Source organism: Somniosus microcephalus, chromosome 7, assembly GCF_052327205.1.
Source record: "Somniosus microcephalus isolate GS21.2 chromosome 7, FLI_Smic_1.0, whole genome shotgun sequence".
NCBI lineage: Eukaryota > Metazoa > Chordata > Chondrichthyes > Squaliformes > Somniosidae > Somniosus > Somniosus microcephalus.
Window position 1 is genome coordinate 260,954,992 of NC_140993.1, and position 21,820 is coordinate 260,976,811.

Sequence of the window (21,820 nt, forward strand, 5' to 3'; positions counted from 1 at the left end):
GTGGCGTCTTGCGCATCCCTGATTTTCTTCGCTCCGCCATTGGCGGCCGTGCCTTCAGCCACCCAGGCACTAAGCTCTGGAATTCCCTCCCTAAACCTCTCTGTGTTGCTACCCCTCTCCTGTTAAGATGCTCCTCAAAACTTACCTTTGCGAGCACAGGAGGGGTGATGGGTGAACGGGACTTGGTGCGAGTTGGGATACGGGCAGCAGAGTGTTGGAGGAGCTGAAGCTTACGGAGGGGTGGGAGGACGGCCAGGAGAGCCTTGGATTAGTTGAGTCTAGAGCCACATCCCCCGTAAGCTGCACTGCCTCCTGCGTGGGCTGCCTCCCCCACTGTGCAATCTTTGTCAACTATGTATTTGCATATGAAGGAAACATTTATATCTTAGCGCATTCGCCTCCACCCCTTAGTTTCCTGCCATCAGTGGCTGGAGGTCCCAAAATTGAGTGTCCGTTCAGGAGATTTGATTAATGTGCAGGATGGGAATATTGACCGCAAGATCTGGCAACCTGATGTTTTCTCCCTCACAAAGGAAATAAGGATTTCATCAACAGGGAAAGCAAGAATGCATTTCTGCTAAATACACAACTGCAACCCAGATGCTTGGGGAATTAATTTTCTTTTCAGATGTCTTTGAAGTGGAATACAGGGTCGCTACCAAATTAAACAAGGAATCATCTGAATCCAGATTTGCCACTTCATACAATCATAGCTAATGTGTTTTTATTAGAGTATGGAATAGAAAAATCCCAGAGAAAAGGATTTAAGAACATGATACTTTTTGATGTGGGTGTCACTGGCAAGGCTGACATTTGTTGGCCATCCCTGGTTTCCCCTTGAGAAGACTGTTAAATGAATGCAGTATTTGGCAAGCACAAAACAAAGTGTTCAGTTGCTCGTACATCATCAATAGTTGCAAGTAGAAGAAAGTAGTGCAAAAAAAAATGCAGAGGTATTCTGTATTAAAAAAATTGTTAGCAAGCTACAAAAATGATTCAGTGGTTATTTAATATACAGATCCTGCAAATCCATTGGCAGGATAGGCGCACCAACGTCAGGGTTCTCGCTCAGGCCAGCATCAAAGCTTTGACCACGCTCAATCAGCTCCGATGGACGGGTCACATCGCATGCCCGATACGAGACTTCCCCAAAACAAGCGCTCTACTCGGAGCTCCGGCACGGCAAGAGAGCCCCAGGTGGGCAGAGGAAGCGCTTCAAGGACACCTTCAAAGCCTCCTTGAAAAAGTGCAACATCCCCACCGACACCTGGGAATCCCTGGCCCAAGACCGCACAAAGTGGAGGAGAAGCATCCGGGAAGGCGTGAACCTGTGGAATTCTCTACCACAAAAGGCAGTTGAGGCCAATTCATTAAATATATTCAAGAAGGAGTTAGATATATTTCTTAAGGCTAAAGGGATATGGGGAGAAAGCAGGGACAGGGTACTGAATTTGGATGATCAGCCATGATCTCATTTAATGGCGGAGCAGGCTCGAGGGGCCGAATGGCCTACTCATGCTCCTATCTTCTATGTTTCTGTGAACATCTCGAGTCTCTTCGCCGGGAGCAAACAGAAGCCAAGCGCCAACAGCGGAAGGAGCGCACGTCAACCCAAGCACCCCGCCCGCCCCTTCAACCACCGTCTGCCCCACCTGTGACAGACTGTAGGTCCCACATTGGACTCATCAGTCACCTGACAACTCATTTTTAGTGTGGAAGCAAGTCATCCTCGGTTCCGAGGGACTGCCTAAGAAAAATAATTATTTTTATAGTTAAATTATGATGAGCTGCCATCTCGAACCGCTGCAGTCCGTGTGGTGAAGGTACTCCCCACAGTGCTGTTAGGGAGGGAGTTCCAGGATTTTGACCCAGCGACGATGAAGGATCGGCGATATATTTCCAAGTCAGGATGGTGTGTGACTTGGAGGGGAAATTGGAGGTGGTGGTGTTCCCGTGCGCCTGTTGCCCTTGTCCTAGGTGGTAGAGGTCGCGGGTTTGGGAGGTGCTGTCGAAGAAGCCTTGGCGAGTTGCTGCAGTGCATCTTGTAGATGGTACACACTGCAGCAACGGTACGCCGGTGGTGGAGGGAGTGAATGTTTAAGGTGGTGGATGGGGTGCCAATCAAGCGGGCTGCTTTGTCCTGAATGGTGTCGAGCTTCTTGAGTGTTGTTGGAGCTGCACTCATCCAGGCAAGTGGAGAGTATTCCATCACACTCCTGACTTGTGGCTTGTAGATGGTGGAAAGGCTTTGGGGAGTAAGGTGGAATGTTAAAAAACATTGATGTGTAGATGAGGGCAAGAAGTGTCCATGTGAGCTGTCTCCAAAGTCACTGCATTGTACAGTCAAATTCGGTTTTCCCCCATATGAGGGTACATATATTTAATGTGTTCAAAAAATGATACTGAAGTAAGCTAGAAGGATTTTACTCTGCCCAATGCTAAATCTAGTGATGAGTCCCCTATTTCAAATCAGTATAGTGATTTATGACAGCTTCTTATACCTTGGCTATATGATACACTTATAACTCTCATGCATAATCGATAGAAACGTTCCATACATAACCCAATATAAGACCACACGCTAGATGATAATGGAGCCGACCTTTCTGTTGCCAACTATTACAACATAAAACATGTTCACAATTCATTACAACCACAACAGAGGTTGGAAGAAGTAGACGAGAAGTTAGTTACTTTAATTACTTACAGATTCCCAATTGCGGCATGTCATTACTCGATTGTTGACTTTGGTCATTAACATAGGATGCAGGGTGAGCTATTTTTAACTCTTTTATTTTTGGTCCTCTTTCTTTTCCCACCACAATCACTGGGTGGATGAATGCACACCACGTCAAGCTATAAGGACCAAGACTCTTCCAGATTTCATACCTGTTCTAAATTAGCTGGTCTGTGCTAGACCGATGCTGTCCAGTGTGTTAACCACATGTAGCTCATTAGGAATAGAGTGCGAGTAGCAGGCTGAACGGTGAATCAGAGAGAGAGAGAGAAAAACATAAATATGCAATGCAACAAATAGTATTCGAAGCAAACAGAGGGCGAGATAATCACAGGTGTATACAATACACAGAAAGAATCAAAGATACGAATAAGCACATGAGAGAGAGCGCAATTCACAGTGCTGAAGTACACAGAAAAGCACAGCAGGACAGAGAAGAAGTGAATCACAGACATGGTAAATTTTCATGGCTAACACTCGTGGAGCAGAGTTTCACATGCCAGGAACACATTGGGAAATTGGGTACGTGCCTGAATATCCAACGTGTGCCATGGCAACCAAAGCTGTGCACTAAAAGCACTAAAAACAAATTATCTTCACAGATAGAGAGAGAGAACTGAGATGCGGAGAAATTTCTTCACTCAGAGGGTTGTGAATCTTTGGAATTCTCTACGCGAGCGGGCTGTGGATGCTGAGTTGTTGGGTATATTCAAGACTGAGATAGTTTTTTGGACACTAAGGAAAACAAGGGATATGGGGATCAGGGCGGGGAAATGGATTTGAGGTCGAAGATCGGCCATGATCTTATTGAATGGCGGAGCAGGCACGAGGGGCCATATGGCCGACTCCTGCTCCTATTTCTTACGTTCTTATGTTCTTACAACGGATATGTACAGGGAACGAGAGAGAGAAAAACATGCACACACAGAGAAAGAGAACAGATACTGGAATAGAAAGAGCGAAAACCAGATACACATATGGACAGAGCGAAGAATCCACAGGGACAGAGAGTGGCTGTTTTGGCCTTTGATCGAGAATGGACATATCACGAGAGTCACGCATGATGGCGACCTTAAAAATAATTTTAGTCCAGAACTTCAGGATTTTGGTTCAGCAAAACGAGTGTCCACCCCTGTAGATGGATTTATATTTCTGTAACACTACATGCAAATAAAATTTTCTTCATTTGCTTCAAAAAACTTTCATTTTCATTGCTTCAAGTGCTTTTCATATCTTGCTGAAGTGCTTGGGATCCATCAGGTTGTTTGGTCTAAACAGGAAGTCCATTGAGTATTTTCCTTTGTTGCTTTGCTCTGGGTTGAAGCAGTGTCTAGTGTCTGACAGCCAGTGATGTTGCCCGATTGGCAACAGTCGTGATACGTTCTGCGACTCCTCCCTCTGAGCTCTTAGCACATTGACATTTTTGGGACGCATCGCCGGCTTCGGTGTTTCTTTGAGGTAGTGGTCAGCTGGACTAGAACACAGTCTTTCGAGGCCGGTGACCAGGAAGGGGTAGTTCCTCTGCTGGAGAAGCGGCGTGTACAACGCCCTGTGCTGAGGGGCAGCCCTGTCGTGTCTCTGGTTGTGAAGGTGCTCAGCTTTGCCACTCGCGAACGGCGACGGCTGGAAGTGAAGGGCGCCGAGCGGCCCGCTGCAGCTGGACAGGCTGCTGAAGGCGTCCGATTGGGTATCGCGACTTTCCGGCCACATGACGAGCGGGCCGGCGCTGGCTTTCAGGAAGTTGTGCGGAAGGGAACAAGTCGCTGCTTGCGTTGCGCTGAATTCGTTTACCGGCTTAGACTGAGAATAGAGCCTGCGGAACTCCTCATCAAAACGTTCGACAACGTGCCCTGAAAAGAGGGTGATGAAGTTCTTGTGCACTTGCCCTGATAACCAAGTAAAACTGTAAAAAAAGTCCCAAGAGAAAAGAGATCAAAGTTTTACTGAAACAAAATAATAAAATGCTTAATATATCTTGCTACACAATTTGCCAATTGAAGGTAAATGTGCTTTTCTAATGTTATTTTTGCTGCATACGGTGTCAGCTGTGGCTCAGCGGATCGCACACTCGCCCCGGAGTCTGAAGGTCGTGGGTTCAAGTCCCAGCCCAGAGACTAGAGCACAAAATCTAGGCTGACACCCCCAGTGCAGTGCTGAGGGAGTGCGGCACTGTCAGAGGTGCCGTCTTTCGCACGAGATGTTAAACCGGAGCCCTGTCTCTGCTCTCAGGTGGACGTAAAAGATCCCAGGGCACTATTTTGAAGATGAGCAGGGGAGCTATCCCTGGTGTACTGGCCATCATTTATCCCTCAACCAACATCACTAAAAACAGATTATCTTATTGCTGTTTGTGAGAGCTTGCAAATTGGCTGCCTGCCATATTTCCCTACATTTCAACAGAGGCTACACTTCAAAAGTGCTCAATTGGCCGTAAAGCGCTTTGGGACGGCGTGGGGTGGTGAGAGGAGCGATATAAAAGCAAAAGTCTTTCCTCATCTGAAAGGCGGCACCTCCGACAATGCGGCACTCCCTCAGTACTGCACAGCAGCGTCAGCCTAGGTCAAGTCTCTGGAGCGTGACATGAACCCACGACCGTCTGACTCACAGGCGAGAGTGCTACAGCTGCGCCATAGCTGACACAAGAGCAGAAGAAGATTAAAGAGAAATGTGAGTGCTAATCCCTTAATAATATATCAGAATGTCTAATTAGAATTTCAGTTTAATTTTCACAGAACCAAAGTGGGGCCCATTTTAATCCGTATTAACGGAGCAGCAAAGGTTCTCAAAATCGGGTCGGTCAGCTAAACCACCCTGTTAATGACAGCACTTTCAGCTGCCGCCATTTTTAAAGGGGACTTCTGCTGGGCAGCTGCTGTTACAAGCGGTGGGCCGTTTAAATATGCAAAGTGGGGCCCTGTGACACACATCGGACTCCGATCTCCAATTTAGGACTGGAGTGGGCGGAGTGTGCGCTGATCAGTCTCCCGATCATTAAAATCTCCCCACCCACCCACCCACCCCCAGTGATTCCCGCACAGATCAGGGATCCAATCCTATTTGCATCATAGAATCTTACATAGAAACATAGAAGATAGGAGCAGGAGTAGGCCATTCGGCCCTTCGAGCCTGCTCCGCCATTCAATGAGATCATGGCTGATCATCCAAATTCAGTACCCTGTCCCTGCCTTCTCCCCATATCCCCATATCCCTTGATCCCTTTAGCCTTAAGAAATATATCTAACTCCTTCTTGAATATATTTAATGAACTGGCCTCCACCGCCCTCTGTGGCAGAGAATTCCACAGGTTCACCACTCTCTGGGTGAAGAAATTCCTCCTCATTTCAGTCCTAAATGGCTTACCCCTTATCCTTAAACTATGACCCCTGGATCTGGACTCCCCGGCCATCAGAAACATCCTTCCTGCATCTAGTCTGTCCAGGCCTGACAGAATTTTATAGGTTTCGATGAGATCCCCTCTCAATCTTCTAAACTCCAGTGAGTATAAGCCCAATCGACACAATGTCTCCTCATACGTCATTCCTGCCATCCCAGGTATCAGCCTGGTGAATCTTCGCTGCACTCCTTCCATGGCAAGAACGTCCTTCCTCAGATAAGGCGACCAAAACTGCACACAATACTCATGGTGTGGTCTCACCAAGGCCCTGTACAACTGCAGCAAGACATCCTTGTTCCTGTACTCAAACCCTCTCGCTACGAAGGCCAACATACCATTTGCCTTCTTAACTGCCTGCTGCACCTGCATGCTTACCTTCAGCGACTGGTGCACAAGAACACCCAGGTCTCTTTGCACTTCCCCTTCTCCCAATCTATTGCCATTCAAATAATAATCTGCCTTCCTGTTTTTGCCACCAAAGTGGATAACCTCATATTTATCCACATTATAGTGCATTTGCCATGTTTCTGCCCAATCACCCAACCTGTCCAAATCGTACTGGAGTTTCACGACATCCTCCTCACAGCATACCCTCCCACCCAGCTTTGTGTCGTCTGCAAATTTGAAGATATTACATCCAATTCCCTCGTCCAGATCATTAATATATATTGTGAACAGCTGGGGTCCTAGGACCGATCCTTGCGGTACTCCACTAGTCACTGCCTGCCACTCGGAAAATGACCCGTTTATTCCAACTCTTTGCTTTCTGTCCGCCAACCAGTTCTCTATCCAAGTCAATACCTTGCCCCCAATCCCATGTGCCTTAATTTTGCACGCTAATCTCTTATGTGGGACCTTATTGAAAGCCTTCTGAAAGTCCAAATATACCACATCCACTGGTTCTCCCTTATCTATTTTACCAGTTACATCCTCAAAAAATTCCAGTAGATTAGTCAAGCATGATTTACCTTTTGTAAATCCATGTTGACTTTGTCCGATCCTGTCACTGCTTTCCAAGTGCTCTGCTATTACATCTTTTATAATGGACTCTAGCATTTTCCCCACTACCGATGTCAGGCTTACCGGTCTATAATTCCCCGCTTTTTCTCTACCACCTTTTTTGAATAGTGGGGTAACATTAGCTACCCTCCAATCCATGGGTACTGTTCCAGAGTCTATCGAGTTCTGGAAGATGACCAGCAATGCATCTACTATTTCTAGGGCCACTTCCTTAAGTACCCTGGGATGTAGATTATCAGGCCCTGGGGATTTATCGGCCTTCAGTCCCATCAATTTTCCTAACACCATTTCCCTACAAATACTGATTTCTTTCAGTTCCACCCTTTCATCAGACCCTATGTTCCCCGACATCTCTGGGAGGTTATTTGTGCCCTCCTTTGTGAAGACAGAACCAAAATATGTATTTAGTTGGTCTGCCATTTCTTTGTTCCCCGTGATAAATTCCCCTGATTCTGACTGCAAGGGACCTACGCTTGACTTCACCAATCTTTTTCTCTTCACATATCTATAAAAGCTTTTACAGTCAGTTTTTATGTTCCCTGAAAGCTTACTCTCATATTCTATTCTCCCTTTCTTAATTAATCCCTTTGTCCTCCTTTGTTGAATCCTAAACTGCTCCCAATCCTCAGGATTATTGCTTTTTCTGGCCAATTTATATGTCCTCTCCTTGGATCTTATGCTATCCCTAATTTCCCTTGTTAGCCACGGTTGAGTCACCTTTTTTGTTTTATTTTTATGCCAAACTGGGATGAACAAATTCTGTAGCTCATCCATTCGGCCTTTGAATGTTTGCCATTGCCTATCCACCGTCAACCCTTTGAGTGCCATTCCCCAATCAACCCTACCCAACTCGCTCCTCAGACCATCGTAGTTTCCTTTATTTAAATTGAGGACCCTAGTCTCTGAGTCAACTACTTCATTCTCCATCTTAATGAAGAATTCTATCATATTGTGATCGCTCTGACCCAAGGGGCCTCATACAACAAGATTGCTAATTAGTCCTTTCTCATTACATAATACCCAGTCTAAGATGGCCTGATCTCTGGTTGGTTCCTCGACATATTGGTCCAGGAAACCATCCCGTAAACACTCCAGGAATTCCTCCTCCACAGTATTGTTACTCATTTGGTTGGCCCAATCTATATGTAGATTAAAGTCGCCCATGATGACTGCTGTGCCCTTATTGCACGCTTCTTTAATTTCCCTTTTAATGCCATCCCCAACCTCCGCCTTACTGTTTGGAGGTCTATATACCACTCCCACTAACGTTTTTTCCCCTTAGTATTCCTCAATTCTATCCATACAGATTCCACATCATCAGAGCTAATATCCTTCATTACAATTGTGTTAATCCTTTCTTTAACCAGTAATGCTACCCCACCTCCCTTTCCTTTTTGCCTATCTTTCCTGAATATCAAATACCCCTGAATGTTGAGTTCCCAGTCTTGGCCCCTTCAGCCACGTTTCCGTAATCCCAACCAAATCATATTCGTTTACCTCTATTTGCGCAGCCAATTCATCCACCTTACTACAAATGCTCCTCGCATTAAGACACAAAGCCTTCAGGCTTGTTTTTTTAACGCTCTTAGACCTATTAGAATTATTATTTACTGTGGCCATGTTTGATTTAAACCGTTGATTTCTCTGACTGCCACTTTTGTTTTTCTCCTTCCTATCTTTTGCTTTTACCCTTGTTTCCCTTTCCTCTGTCTCCCTGCTCAGGTTCCCAACCCCCTGCCATTTTAGTTTAAACCCTCCCCCACAGCACTAGCAAACACTCCCCCTAGGACATCAGTTCCAGCCCTGCCCAGGTGCAAACCGTCCGGATTGAACTGGTCCCACCTCCCCCAGAACCGGTTCAAATGTCCCAGGAACTTGAATCCCTCCCCCTGGCACCATTCCTCTAGCCACGTATTCATCTTAGGTATCCTTGTATTTCTACTCTGACTAGCACGTGGCACTGGTAGCAATCCTGAGATTACTACCTTTGAGGTCCTGTTTTTTAATTTATCTCCTAACTCCCTATATTCCGCTTTTAGGACCTCATCCCGCTTTTTACCTATATCGTTGGTGCCTATATGCACCACGACAACTGGCTGTTCACCCTCCCCTTCCAAGATGTTCTGCAGCCGCTCGGAGACATCCTTGACCCTTGCACCAGGGAGGCAACATACCATCCTGGAGTCTCGTTTGCGGCCGCAGAAACGCCTATCTATTCCCCTTACAATTGAATCATAATCATAATCAACTTTATTGTCATTGTTAGTGCACAAGTGCAGTACAACGAAATGTAGGCTTGCGGCTCCCGAGAGTGTACATTTAGATTAAGACATTTAAACATTCAACATTCATTTGGCTTGTAATACATTAACATAAACATAACCATACTAAAGTGCATTGGCAGATATGCAAGCTTTAGAGTTTATTAGTGGAGTTCAGTAGGATGACAGCCCTGGGAAAGAAGCTGTTCCTAAATCTGGTCGTTCGGGTGCAAATGCATCTGTAGCGTCTCCCAGATGGCAGGAGGGCGAACAGACTGTGGCTGGGGTGGGTAGGGTCTTTGATGATGGTCCGTGACCTCTGTAAACAGCGTTTCTGGTAGATGTGCTCTATGGTCGGTAGCCGGGTGCCGGTAATGCGTTGGGCAGTTTTGACTACCCGCTGCAGGGCTTTCCGGTCATAGTAGCTACAGCTGCCATACCATACTGTGATACAGTTCGTCAGGATGCTCTCTATTGTGCAGCGGTAAAAGTTAGAGAGGATCAGGGGTGACAGGTTACATCCCTTCAGCCTCCTTAGGAAATATAGGCGCTGCTGGGCCTTCTTTACCAGAGAGGGGGTATTGAGGGACCAGGAGAGGTCTTCCGTGATGTGGACTCCGAGGAACTTAAAGCTGTCCACCCTTTCCACCACAGCCCCATGGATGTGGATGGGGGTGTGACTTCCGCCTTTAGACTTCCTGAAGTCCACAATGATTTCTTTGGTTTTCTTGATGTTAAGGGCCAGGTTGTTATCGGCGCACCACTTCACGAGATGCTGGACCTCCTCCCTGTAGGCTGACTCATCGTTGTTGGTGATCTGGCTGATATACCTATCAATTCGTCCAATAAAAGGCGACGAGTTAGGAACGTAACTAAAGGTTTTTATTGACTAAATAACAGAGCCCACCCTCGTGGGTGATCGGGTCCAACAAGGAGGAATACCAGCCAGTCGACTACCTTTATACCTGGGCAGGTAGGTGGAGCCATGGGCGGAGTCGGAGGTGGTCAGCCCAGGTATAACAGCGCGACAAGAGGCGACCTCGTATCGTGATACAACGGTGATAACAATACAACAGTGATAACTATAGTGTAACGATAAAGTGGTTTACCACATTCACCCCTTGTTTAGATTTGAGTCCGGCGGGGTGAAGTGTACTACCAGTTCTGGTATGTCAGTCTGTCCGGAGGCCTCGTAAGCCTCTCCGATCGTCGCAGCGGCGGTGCTGCATTATCCGGTGTTAGTGCTGGTGTCTGCGTGGTCGGCGAAGGCTCGTGGGGTTCCGGCATGCCGTCTACCTGGGCTGGAATTGGGGGGGTGGTGGGGGGGGGTAAAGGTGGTGTCTCCGGAGTGCCCGAGGGTGCGAGGTCTCGTAAGGAGACAGTGTCCTCCCGCCCGTCTCGGTAAGCCACGTAGGCGTACTGGGGGTTGGCGTGCAGGAGGTTCACCCTTTCGACCAGGGGGTCTGTTTTATGGGCCCTCACGTGCTTTCGCAGCAAGACGGGCCCCGGAGAGGTCAGCCAGGTTGGTAGAGTGGTTCCCGTAGTCGACTTCCTGGGGAAAACAAACATTCGTTCATGGGGGGTGGCGTTAACGGCAGTGCAAAGTAGTGACCGGATGGAGTGCAGCGCTGTCGGGAGGACTTCCTGCCAGCGGGAGGTTGGGAGGCCCTTAGACTTTAAGGCTAAGAGGACGGCCTTCCATACCGTCGCGTTCTCTCTTTCCACCTGGCCGTTCCCTTGGGGGTTGTAGCTGGTGGTCCTACTTGCTGCAATACCTCTCGCTAGTAGGAACTGACGGAGTTCCTCGCTCATGAAAGAGGAGCCCCGGTCACTATGTATATAGTTTGGGAACCCGAACAAGGCGAAGAGGTCGTTCAGGCATTTAATGACCGTGGTACTGGTCATGTCTGGGCAGGGGAAGGCAAAGGGGAAACGGGAGTACTCATCAACAATGTTGAGGAAGTACACATTACGGTCAGAGGACGGGAGGGGCCCCTTAAAGTCGATGCTCAGGCGCTCGAAGGGGCGGGTGGCCTTGATCAGGCTTGCTCTGTCCGGCCTAAAGAAGTGCGGTTTGCACTCGGCGCAGGTCTGGCAGTTCCTGGTTATGGTCCTGACCTCCTCGATGGAGTAGGGCAGGTTGCGGGCCTTAATGAAGTGGTAAAGTCTGGTGACCCCGGGGTGGCAGAGGTCGTTGTGGAGGGTCTGAAGTCTATCACTTTGCGCGCTGGCGCATGTAATTCGTGACAGAGCATCGGGGGGTTCGTTCAGCTTACCTGGCCGGTACAAGATATCATAATCGTAGGTGGAGAGCTCGATTCTCCACCTCAAGATCTTGTCATTCTTGATTTTGCCCCTCAGCTTGTTATTAAACATAAAAGCGACCGAACGTTGGTCGGTAAGGAGGGTAAATCGTTTGCCTGCCAGGTAGTGCCTCCAGCGTCGTACCGCCTCCACAATCGCCTGGGCCTCCTTCTCGACCGACGAGTGTCGGATCTCAGGGCCCTGTAGGGTCCTTGAGAAGAAGGCCACCGGTCTCCCCTCCTGGTTAAGGGTGGCGGCTAGGGCGAAGTCGGATGCATCGCTCTCGACTTGGAAGGGGATGGACTCATCCACTGCGTGCATAGTGGCCTTGGCAATGTCTCCCTTAATGAGGGAGAAGGCTGCGCACGCTTCCTCCGTAAGGGGGAAGGATGTGGACTTCATGAGGGGTCTGGCTTTGTCCGCATAATTGGGCACCCATTGGGCATAGTAGGCGAAGAGCCCCAGGGTTCTCTTAAGTGCCTTAGGGCAGTGGGGGAGGGGTAGCTCCATGAGGGGGCGCATTCTTTCGGGGTCGGGGCCGATGAGTCCGTTCTCTACTACACAGCCAAGGATGGCAAGGCGCGAGGTGTTAAACACACATTTCTCCTTATTGTAGGTGAGGTTCAGCCGTTGGGCTGTACGGAGGAATTTCTCCAGATTCACGTCGTGGTCCTGCCGGTCGCGGCCGCAGATGGTGACGTTATCTAGGTAGGGGAATGTGGCCTGCAGTCCGTTCTGGTCAACCATCCGGTCCATCTCCCTTTGGAAGACCGAGACCCCGTTGGTGACACCGAAGGGGACCCTAAGGAAGTGGTATAGGCGCCCATTCGCCTCGAAGGCGGTGTACTGGCGGTCCTCGGGGTGGATAGGGAGTTGGTGGTAGGCCGACTTAAGGTCGATGGTCGAGAATATGCGGTATTGTGCAATCTGATTGACCATGTCAGATATGCGGGGAAGTGGGTATGCGTCCAGCTGGGTGTATCTGTTTATGGTCTGGCTGTAGTCGATGACCAGGCGATTTTTATCGCCGGTCTTAACGACCACGACCTGGGCACGCCAGGGGCTGTTGCTCCCCTCGATGATGCCCTCCTTCAGGAGACGCTGCACCTCAGAGCAAATGAAAGCTCTGTCCCCAGCGCTGTACCGCCTGCTCTTGGTAGCGACGGGTTTGCAGTCGGGGGTGAGGTTAGCGAACAGGGAAGGTGGCGGCACCTTGAGGGTGGATAGGCTGCAGGTGTTACGCGGTTTAACCTTCGCTGGTTGTCGACTGTGAGTGGGGGGAGGGGTCCACCGTATGCTAGGGTTACACTTTGGAGGTGGGATTGGAAGTCCAGCCCTAGTAGGACGGCAGCGCAGAGCTGGGGGAGGACGAGGAGTTTAAAGTTTTTATACTCTGTACCCTTAACCGACAAGGTCACAGCACAGTAGCCGCTAATGTCCGTGGCGTGGGACCTCGATGCCATCGAGATTCGGTTGCGCGTTGGCAGGACAGGGAGGGAGTAGTGGCTCACCGTGTCTGGGTGGATGAAGCTCTCCGTGCTTCCGCTGTCGAACAGGCAGGTCGTGGCGTGGCCGTTTACTTTGATGTCCATCATCGACTTGGACAGGTGGTGTGGGCGGGCTTGATCCAGAGTGACGGAGGCTAGCGTGTAGGTAAGCGAGTCGTTGTCGTCTGCGGGCGAGGCGGTCGTCGGGTCCGGGGGCCCGGTGGCAGTCGGGCGTGGTGGGTAAAATGGCGTCTCCCACGAGGTAGGACAAAATGGCGGAGAAGATGGCTGCCCCCATAACTCACATGAGGCACTATTGGGGTCGGTTGCCTTGATCAAAGATGGCCACCCCCATGACTCACGTGTGGGGATACTGGCCTCAGTTGCCGTGAAAGAAGATGGCCGCCCCCACAGTTCGCATGAGGCACTGCTGGCCTCTGAAGATCCGCTCCTGCAGGCCTTAGAGAAATGGCCTTTCTTCCTGCAGGTTGTGCAGGTAGAGTTCCTGGCTGGGCAGCGCGACCTCGGGTGCTTCTCCTGGCCGCAAAAGAAGCAGCCGGCGGCCCGATCGCGGGTGCCCGATGTCGGAGCCGGTACCGGGGGTGGCGGGCCCGGTCGGGTCCGGGACGCCGACGCTGAGGTAGGTCCCGGGGGCGGCGCTGCGAAGGGTATTGCGGTAGGGGTCGGGCCCGAGTCCCAGGGTCGTGAGCAGTACCTGGAAAACGCCTCCTGGTCCTGATGGGCCACCTCCAGGGAGAGAGCGAGGGCTTCAGCTTTGTCCAGGTCGAGGTCTTTAGCTTCAAGCAGTCTTTGCCGTGAGTAGTCGGACCGTAGGCCTTTCACAAAGGCATCGCGGATATTATCTTCCGTATTTTCAACAGCCGTCACCGCTTTAAAGTCACAGTTCCTGCCGAGTGCTCTTAGCGCCCGTAAAAATTCAGCTACAGACTCTCCTGGCTGTTGCGGGCGGGATCTTAGGAGGTGCCTGGTGTACATGTAATTTACCGGGCTGCGGTACTGCTGTTTCAGTAGGTTGATAGCGGCCTCGTACGTAGTCGTGTCCTGTATGAGTGCGTATACTCTCGGGCTCGCTTGGGCGTTCAGAAGTCTTAGTTTGGATCTCTGCGGGGCGCCGGATTCTTCCAGGTAGGATTCGAAGCAGTCCAGCCAGTGTTTGAAGTTGAGGGCTGCGTTTGCTGCCTGTGGGTTTAGATCCAGGTACGGTGGTTTGAGGGCTTGCAGCCAAGCCGGCTGGTGTGGCTGTGCTTCTGGGAGGGCTTCTGGCTGGCCAGTAGTAGACATCTTTAAAATTTAGTCAATAAAATTGATATACCTATCAATTCGTCCAATAAAAGGCGACGAGTTAGGAACGTAACTAAAGGTTTTTATTGACTAAATAACAGAGCCCACCCTCGTGGGTGATCGGGTCCAACAAGGAGGAATACCAGCCAGTCGACTACCTTTATACCTGGGCAGGTAGGTGGAGCCATGGGCGGAGTCGGAGGTGGTCAGCCCAGGTATAACAGCGCGACAAGAGGCGACCTCGTATCGTGATACAACGGTGATAACAATACAACAGTGATAACTATAGTGTAACGATAAAGTGGTTTACCACACTGGCCTACTACCGTGGTATCATCCGCAAACTTGATGATGGTGTTGGAACCATGAACAGCCACACAGTCGTGGGTGAAGAGAGAGTAGAGGAGGGAGCTCAGCACACATCCTTGTGGGGCCCCCGTGTTCAGGGTCGGGGGGGGGGGGGTGGGGGAGGTGTGGTTACCTAATTTGACAGACTGGGGTCTGTTTGTTAGGAAGTCCAGGGTCCAGTTGCAGAGGGAAGTGTTCAGGCCAAGAGTGTGGAGTTTGGTGGCCAGCTTGTTGGGGACGATAGTGTTGAATGCTGAGCTGTAGTTTATGAACAGCATTCTGATGTAGGTCTCTTTACCATCTAAGTGATTCAGTGCAGAGTGTAGAGCAGTTGTGATTGCATCCTCCGTTGATCTGTTCCCCCTATTACTATAGCTCTACCCCTCTTTTTCCCCCCATTCTGTGCAGCAGAGCCACCCCTGGTGCCAGGAAGTTGGCTGCTGCTGCCTTCCTCTGATAAGCCATCCCCCCCAACAGTACTCAAAGTGGTGTATCTGTTGGAGAGGGGGATGGCCACAGGGGACCCCTGCACTACCTGCCTGCACCTAGTACTCTGCCTGTTGGTCACCCGTTCCCTTTCTTCCTGTCCAACCTCTACCTGCGGTGTGTCCAACTCCGTAAACGTGCTATTCACGATGTCCTGAGCATCGTGAACGCTCCAGTATGCATCCAATCACAGCTCCAGTGCCGCAATGCGGTCTGTCAGTAGCTGCAGCTGGATGCACTTCCTGCACATGTAGTTGTCAGGGACACAGGAAGTGTCCCTGAGTTCCCACATATCGCAGGAGGAGCATATCACGTGGCCGGGCTGTCCTGCCATGACTTACCCTTTAATTAATTGAATTTAAATTAAATCAATCAATCCCACTAATTACACTACAGTTAACTGGTTTACCAACAGTCCCCGCTACACCAGAGAGACCTTAGAAACTATAAACCACAGAGTTAAAGTTTAAAAAAAAAGAGAAATACTCACCAACCAATCACTTACCTGCTTCCTGGTGACGTCACACTTTGATTACTTTTTACCTCTCTCCCCTGCTGTTGAATTGGTAAGCCTCACATCACTGCTCACACCCAGGTCCGATGCACAGCACAGAAGGAGGCCATTCGGCCCATCGTGCCTGTGCCGGCTCTTTGAAAGAGCGATCCAAATATTCCCACTCCCCCCCGCTCTTTCCCCATTTCCCTGAAAATGTTTCCTTATAAATCTTATCAATACCAGGATTAAAAATATCCGTAAATGCTGCCAATTGAAGGAGGTTTTTCTTATTTTGTTGGTCTACAATAATGGAACTTTTACTTTTATGCGGTAATGTACAGAACTTGTCGACAGGGAATCTGAAGTGGTGAAATCCCTTAGCTTAAATTCGACAAGGCCTGCGGGAAACCTGTTCTCCTGGGTTTCCCAACCACTTCGGAGACCCCACGCTCCCAACCCACCTCCCCATTAAAATTCAGCCCAAAGTCAGCAAAGGGCACACGGCCCAATGTTAAAGTAAAAACTGACCAACAAATGATTCCTCGCCTTGCGAGATTCTGGAGAAGATCTGCAACTTGCCAGTCAGGTACAGACTGTGGTTTTAGGTCAACAGCCCGTTTATAGAAACCACCCGGTTATCATTCCCACAATGGGAAAAAAAAATTATCCCACTGTTGTCACACAGCCCATGTAGGGTTGCCAACTCCGGTTGATGTCACATGACCTCCTGCCTCCAACTGCCCTGCCCCCACTCTCCCGCTATTGGCCGCCCGACATGTCCATGCTCACGGCGTCCCGCCTTCCCACGGCCAATCGAAAAGCGAACAGGCTCTTCGTTAACTGATTGGATGATTCTTCCTTTTTTACCCCCACAAGTCTCATATTTTATAACTAATAATCAAAAGTGTTCAAAGAAAATTTTAAAAATAAACATATTTTTGTTTAACGCTCCTACGATTTTTTCTCCCGGGTTTGTTCGGAGCAATGTCCAAGAGGGGCAGAGATCTCGGTGGGTTGTAGGGCCAGAGGAGAATACAGACTGGAATAAGTCTTTTACTCCTGGAGACTCCAGGGCAATCCTGGAGGATTGGCAACCCTAACCCCATGTCACCTGCTGCTACTCACACTATCTGGAAACACACTGAACTTGTTGGCAGAGTAACGTTCCACTCACCTGTAGGATCCCGCTAACACATACAGGCAGTCTATGATGACAAACTTTTCCTGAACTTGGCCTGAGAACTTCTTTCCTGATTTTGCACAGTAGAGGTCACCAGTCACATGCCGGACTCCTATGTTCTGCACCACACATCACACAAGAGAGAGAGGGGCTTATCAAGAGAATGCAACAAGAAGTTTATATTTGAACGACACAAGAAGTGGCACATTGTCAACTTTGTACTGTTAAAAGTGTCACTTGCGGTTTATATGTCCCATGTCAACTACTTGCTGGTTTTCGACATAAGCGGTTTATTCTAGTCTGTACCTTCCTCCAAAGCTACAACCTTCCGAGATCTCTGCGCTCCTCCAATTCTGGCTTCTTGCGCATCCTCGATTTCCATCGCTCCACCATTGGTGGCCGTGCCTTCAGCTGCCTGGGCCCTAAGCTCAGGATTTCCCTCCCTAAACCTCTCCGCCTTTAAGACACTCCTTAAAACCTACCTCTTTGACCAAGCTTTTGGTCATCTGCCCTAATATCTCTTTATGTGGCTCGGTGTCAAATTTTGTCTGATAATCGCTCCTGTGAAACGCCTTAGGATGGTTTTCTACGATAAACGCGCTGTATAAATGCAAGTTGACCGCCCCAAGTGCGGGCAAATGCGATGACGTCATGACACAATCCCCGGGACTGACTAGTCAGTCCTCATGGCGTCTCCGTCTGGTTAAGACCTACTTAATGGCTCTCCCGTACCGATCTCAGCCAGCTGTTGGAATTCGATTATTCTTGCATTAAAGAACTATTTGATTGTTCTCCTGGAGTCGACCTCGATTATTTGATAGGCATTCGTCCAACACCTACAACTGGTGAACCCAAATACCTACAAGTTACTATTTCAAAAGCCAAATACTGCGGATGCTGGAAATCTGAAATTAAAACAGAAAATGCTGGAAATACTCAGCAGGTCAGGCAGCATCTGTAGAGAAACAAAGTTGTCATTTCAGGTCGATGACCTTTCATCAGAACTGGAAAAAGTTGGAGATGTAACTTTTGATTTGGTTGACAGCAATAAAGATAGACTCGAAAAGATATTCTAAATATTTTACTTAAAGTGGTATTTCTGTGCTGATACAAATGTGAATGTCTGTTTTGTTTCAGTGTTCCTGGGCTAAGAAGGGCAAAGGGCAGCCAGGGTTCCAGATTTTAAATGGTATTTAGTGACCTTATTGGAAATGTGTGTGCGTCGAGTGAGGACAGGTTTGGGCCTGTGATGCCTGGCAGGCACGAACAATCTGTTGACGCTCTCTGTCCCGTTCACATTGTTAATGGGCACTTGGGTGTGACACCGGAGGGTGACCGGTACCCATGGGACAGTATCCCAGCACTTTGAGGATAGCAGGGGACAGAGGAAAATATACTCAGAGTAGGCTTTATACAGCAAATATAGACCATAACAACTCGCTGCGTAAAATAAAATTCTCCTCATCTCCCCCTCGCCTTAAATCTGTGTCCTCTGGTTACCGGCCCTCCTGCCAGTGGAAACAGTTTCTCCTTATTTGGTCTATCAAAACCCCTCATAATTTTAAACATCTCTATTGAATCTCCACTTAACCTTCTGTGCTCTGAGCTTCTGGCTTGTCACTTTTCTCAACATCCTCTGTCGTTTTACCCGGGTTCAGTTCCTTAAGAACTGGTCACTCTCCCATGCCTTGACCAAGTGGCCATTATTCATGTGTGAGCCCAGATATATATGTATTGCGTAGTATTAAAACTGGATTATTTGTTTCTTTAATATAACGCTGACAAAACACATACCTTTAGGTGGCTGTCTTTTATCTGGAGTTTTTCACACATTTCAGTGAAGTATTGTAAAGAGCGCTGGTCTAGTAGCAGGTAAACAGTGACCCTGCGTTTGTTGGCTGCCTCAAGCACATCACAGAAGATGTCAATGTCGGTGAATATGTCCATCACAATAGCTATCAGCTGGGGAAGAGAAAGTTAGAATCATCAGCTTCATGGTCAAAAGTTTAACTTTTATGCTTTGACTTCAGTTATGTGGAGAGACTGGAGAAGCTGGGATTGTTCTGCTTAGAGCAGATAATATTTTTTTTCTCTCTCCCACATGGCAGCTGTCTTTCATTCTGCCAGTGCTATTTACACTTCATCTAGAGCCATCTTTTGTTTCTTAACTTGACCCATTACCATCTCCTTTTGCCTTGCACCATCTCTTAATCTCTCTTAATAATGTCTCTTAATCTCTCCTGCCTTCCATCCTATCACAGACCTTCCCTTTTGTTCTTTCCTCCCCCCCCACCTTGCTTAAAAACCTGTTCCATCTCCAGCTTTTTCCAGTTCTGACGAAGGGTCATCGACCTGAAACGTTAACTCTGTTTCTCTCTCCACAGATGCTGCCTGACCTGCTGAGTATTTCCAGCATTTTCAGTTTTTATTTCAATTTCCAGCATCTGCAGTATTTTGCTTTTGTATTAAGGTTAAGGGGAGATTTAATAGAGGTGTTCAAAATTATGAAGTGTTTTGCTAGTGTAAGTAAGGAGAAACTGTTTCCAGTGGCAGGAGGGTCGGTAAGCAAAGGTCACAGATTTAAGATAACTGGCAAAAGAGCCAGAGGAGGAGATGAGGAGAATTTTATTTTACGCAGTGAGTTGTGATCTGGAATGCGCTGCCTGAAAGGGCGGTGGAAGCTGATTCAACAGTAACTTTCAAAAGGGAATTGGATAAATACTTGAAAAGGAAAAATTTGCAGCGCTATGGAGGAAAGAGCAGGGGGAATGGGACTAATTGGAGAGCTCTTTCAAAGAGCCGGCACAGGCACAATGGGCCGAATGGCCTCGGTCTGTGCTGTTTGATTCTATAATTCTATGACTGCTCGGAGTGGCAGTGGGAGATAGTGTCGCACTGCTGCGCTAGCACGCCTGAGCCTATCGATAAGGAACATTACTGAGACAGAGTAATGGCAGCTTTACTCTGCACCTGGCTATGCTGTAACTGATACAAGGTTCTTAATAAGAACATAAGAAATAGGAGCAGGAGTAGGCCAATCGGCCCCTCGAGCCTGCTCCGCCATTCAATAAGATCATGGCTGATCTGATCCTAACCGCCAATCCACTATCACAGAACCATCTCCTGAATCTAACTGAATTAGACACACGAAATAGGAGCAGGATCAGGCTACACGGCCCCTGGGCCCGCTCCGCTACCCACAGGGCCATGACCGATCCGAACCTAGACTCATGTCCAAATTCCTGCCCGCTCCCCGTAACCCTTAATTCCCTTTACTTCTAGGAAACTGTCTATTTCTGTTTTAAACTTATGTAATGATGTAGCTTCTACAGCTTTTTGGGGCAGCATATTCCATGGACCTACCACCCTCTGAGTGAAGTAGTTCCTCCTCATCTCAGTTTTGAAAGAGCAACCCCTTATTCTAAGACTATGCCCCCTAGTTCTAGTTTCACCCATCATCGGGAACATCTTCCCCGCATCCACCCGATCCGACCCCTTCACAATCTTATATGTTTCAATAAGATCGCCTCTCATTCTTCTGAACTCCAATGAGTAGAGTCCCAATCTACTCAACCTCTCCTCATATGTCCATCCCCTCATCCCCGGGATTAACCGAGTGAACCTTTTTTGTACTGACTCGAGAGCAAGTATGTCCTTTCTTAAGTATGGACATCAAAACTGTATGCAGTATTCCAGGTGCGGCCTCACCAATACCTTGTACAACTGAAGCAATACCTCCCTATTTTTATATTCTATCCCCCTAGCAATGAAAGCCAACATTCCATTGGCCTTCTTAATCACTTGCTGCACCTGCATACTAACCTTTTGAGTTTCGTGTACCAGGACCCCCAGATCCCTTTGTACTTCAGTACTTTCCAGTTTATTGCCATTAAGATAATAACTTGCTCTACGATTTTTCCTGCCAAAGTGCATAACCTCACACTTTCCAGTATTGTATTCCATCTGCCAAATCTCTGCCCACTTACTTAGCCTGTCGATGTCCCCTTGCAGGTTTTTTATGTCCTCCTCACTCACTACTTTCCCTCCCATCTTAGTATCGTCTGCAAACTTTGATATGTTACACTCGGTCCCCTCCTCCAAATCGTTAATATAGATTGTAAAGAGTTGGGGACCCAGCACTGACCCCTGCGGAACACCACTAGTTACTGGCATCAAATGTTGACATTTGGTGCCCAAAATGGAAAAAAAAAGCATCTCAATGAATGGAAATGAAAATCGGGGCAATTTCTACATCGGGCCGTCAATCTGCATTGCTAGTTTTACGCCAGGGAGGAAAGTTGAAAAATTTAGTCCTTTGGAAACATTTGGGTGCTTATAAGTTTGGGGGTGATTTTAAATATACAGCCCAAGGCGGCCGCAAAGTCAGGGGTGTGCTCTCCTGAACCCTTCAGTGTCAGGCCCGTATGGTTATTGGTTTTGGGCCTCATTATAATGACAACAACTTGCATTTATGTAGCGCCTTTAACATAGTAAAACGTCCCAAGGCGCTTCACAGGAGCGTTAACAAACAAAATTTGACACCGAGCCACATATATTAGGGTAGATGACCAAAAGCTTGGTCATAGAGGTGGCTTTTAAGAAGCGTCTTAAAGGAGGAGAGGGAGGGGTGGAGAGGTTTAGGGAGGGAATTCCAGAGCTTAGGGTCCAGGCAGCCGAAGACACGGCCTCCAGTGGTGGAGCGATGAAAATCAGGAATGTGCAAGAGGCCAGACTTGGAGGAGAGCAGAGACCTTGGAGGGTTGTGGGGCTGAAGGCAGTTACTAAGTTAGGGACAGGCGAGGCCT

At 48.5% G+C, this 21,820-nt stretch overlaps 1 protein-coding gene across 1 annotated transcript in view; it reads right to left on the reverse strand.

Moving 5' to 3' along the window:
• Nucleotides 1-335: 335 nt before the first annotated feature.
• Nucleotides 336-21,820, reverse strand: part of sack1a (scaffolding CK1 anchoring protein A) — a 25,244-nt gene continuing 3,759 nt past the window's right edge. Inside the window, 4 exon segments of the mRNA XM_085993678.1 lie at nt 336-3,973; nt 3,975-4,640; nt 17,010-17,134; nt 18,810-18,977. Of these exon segments, the coding sequence (XP_085849804.1) occupies nt 3,946-3,973; nt 3,975-4,640; nt 17,010-17,134; nt 18,810-18,977 (987 nt within the window). The 3' untranslated portion in view covers nt 336-3,945.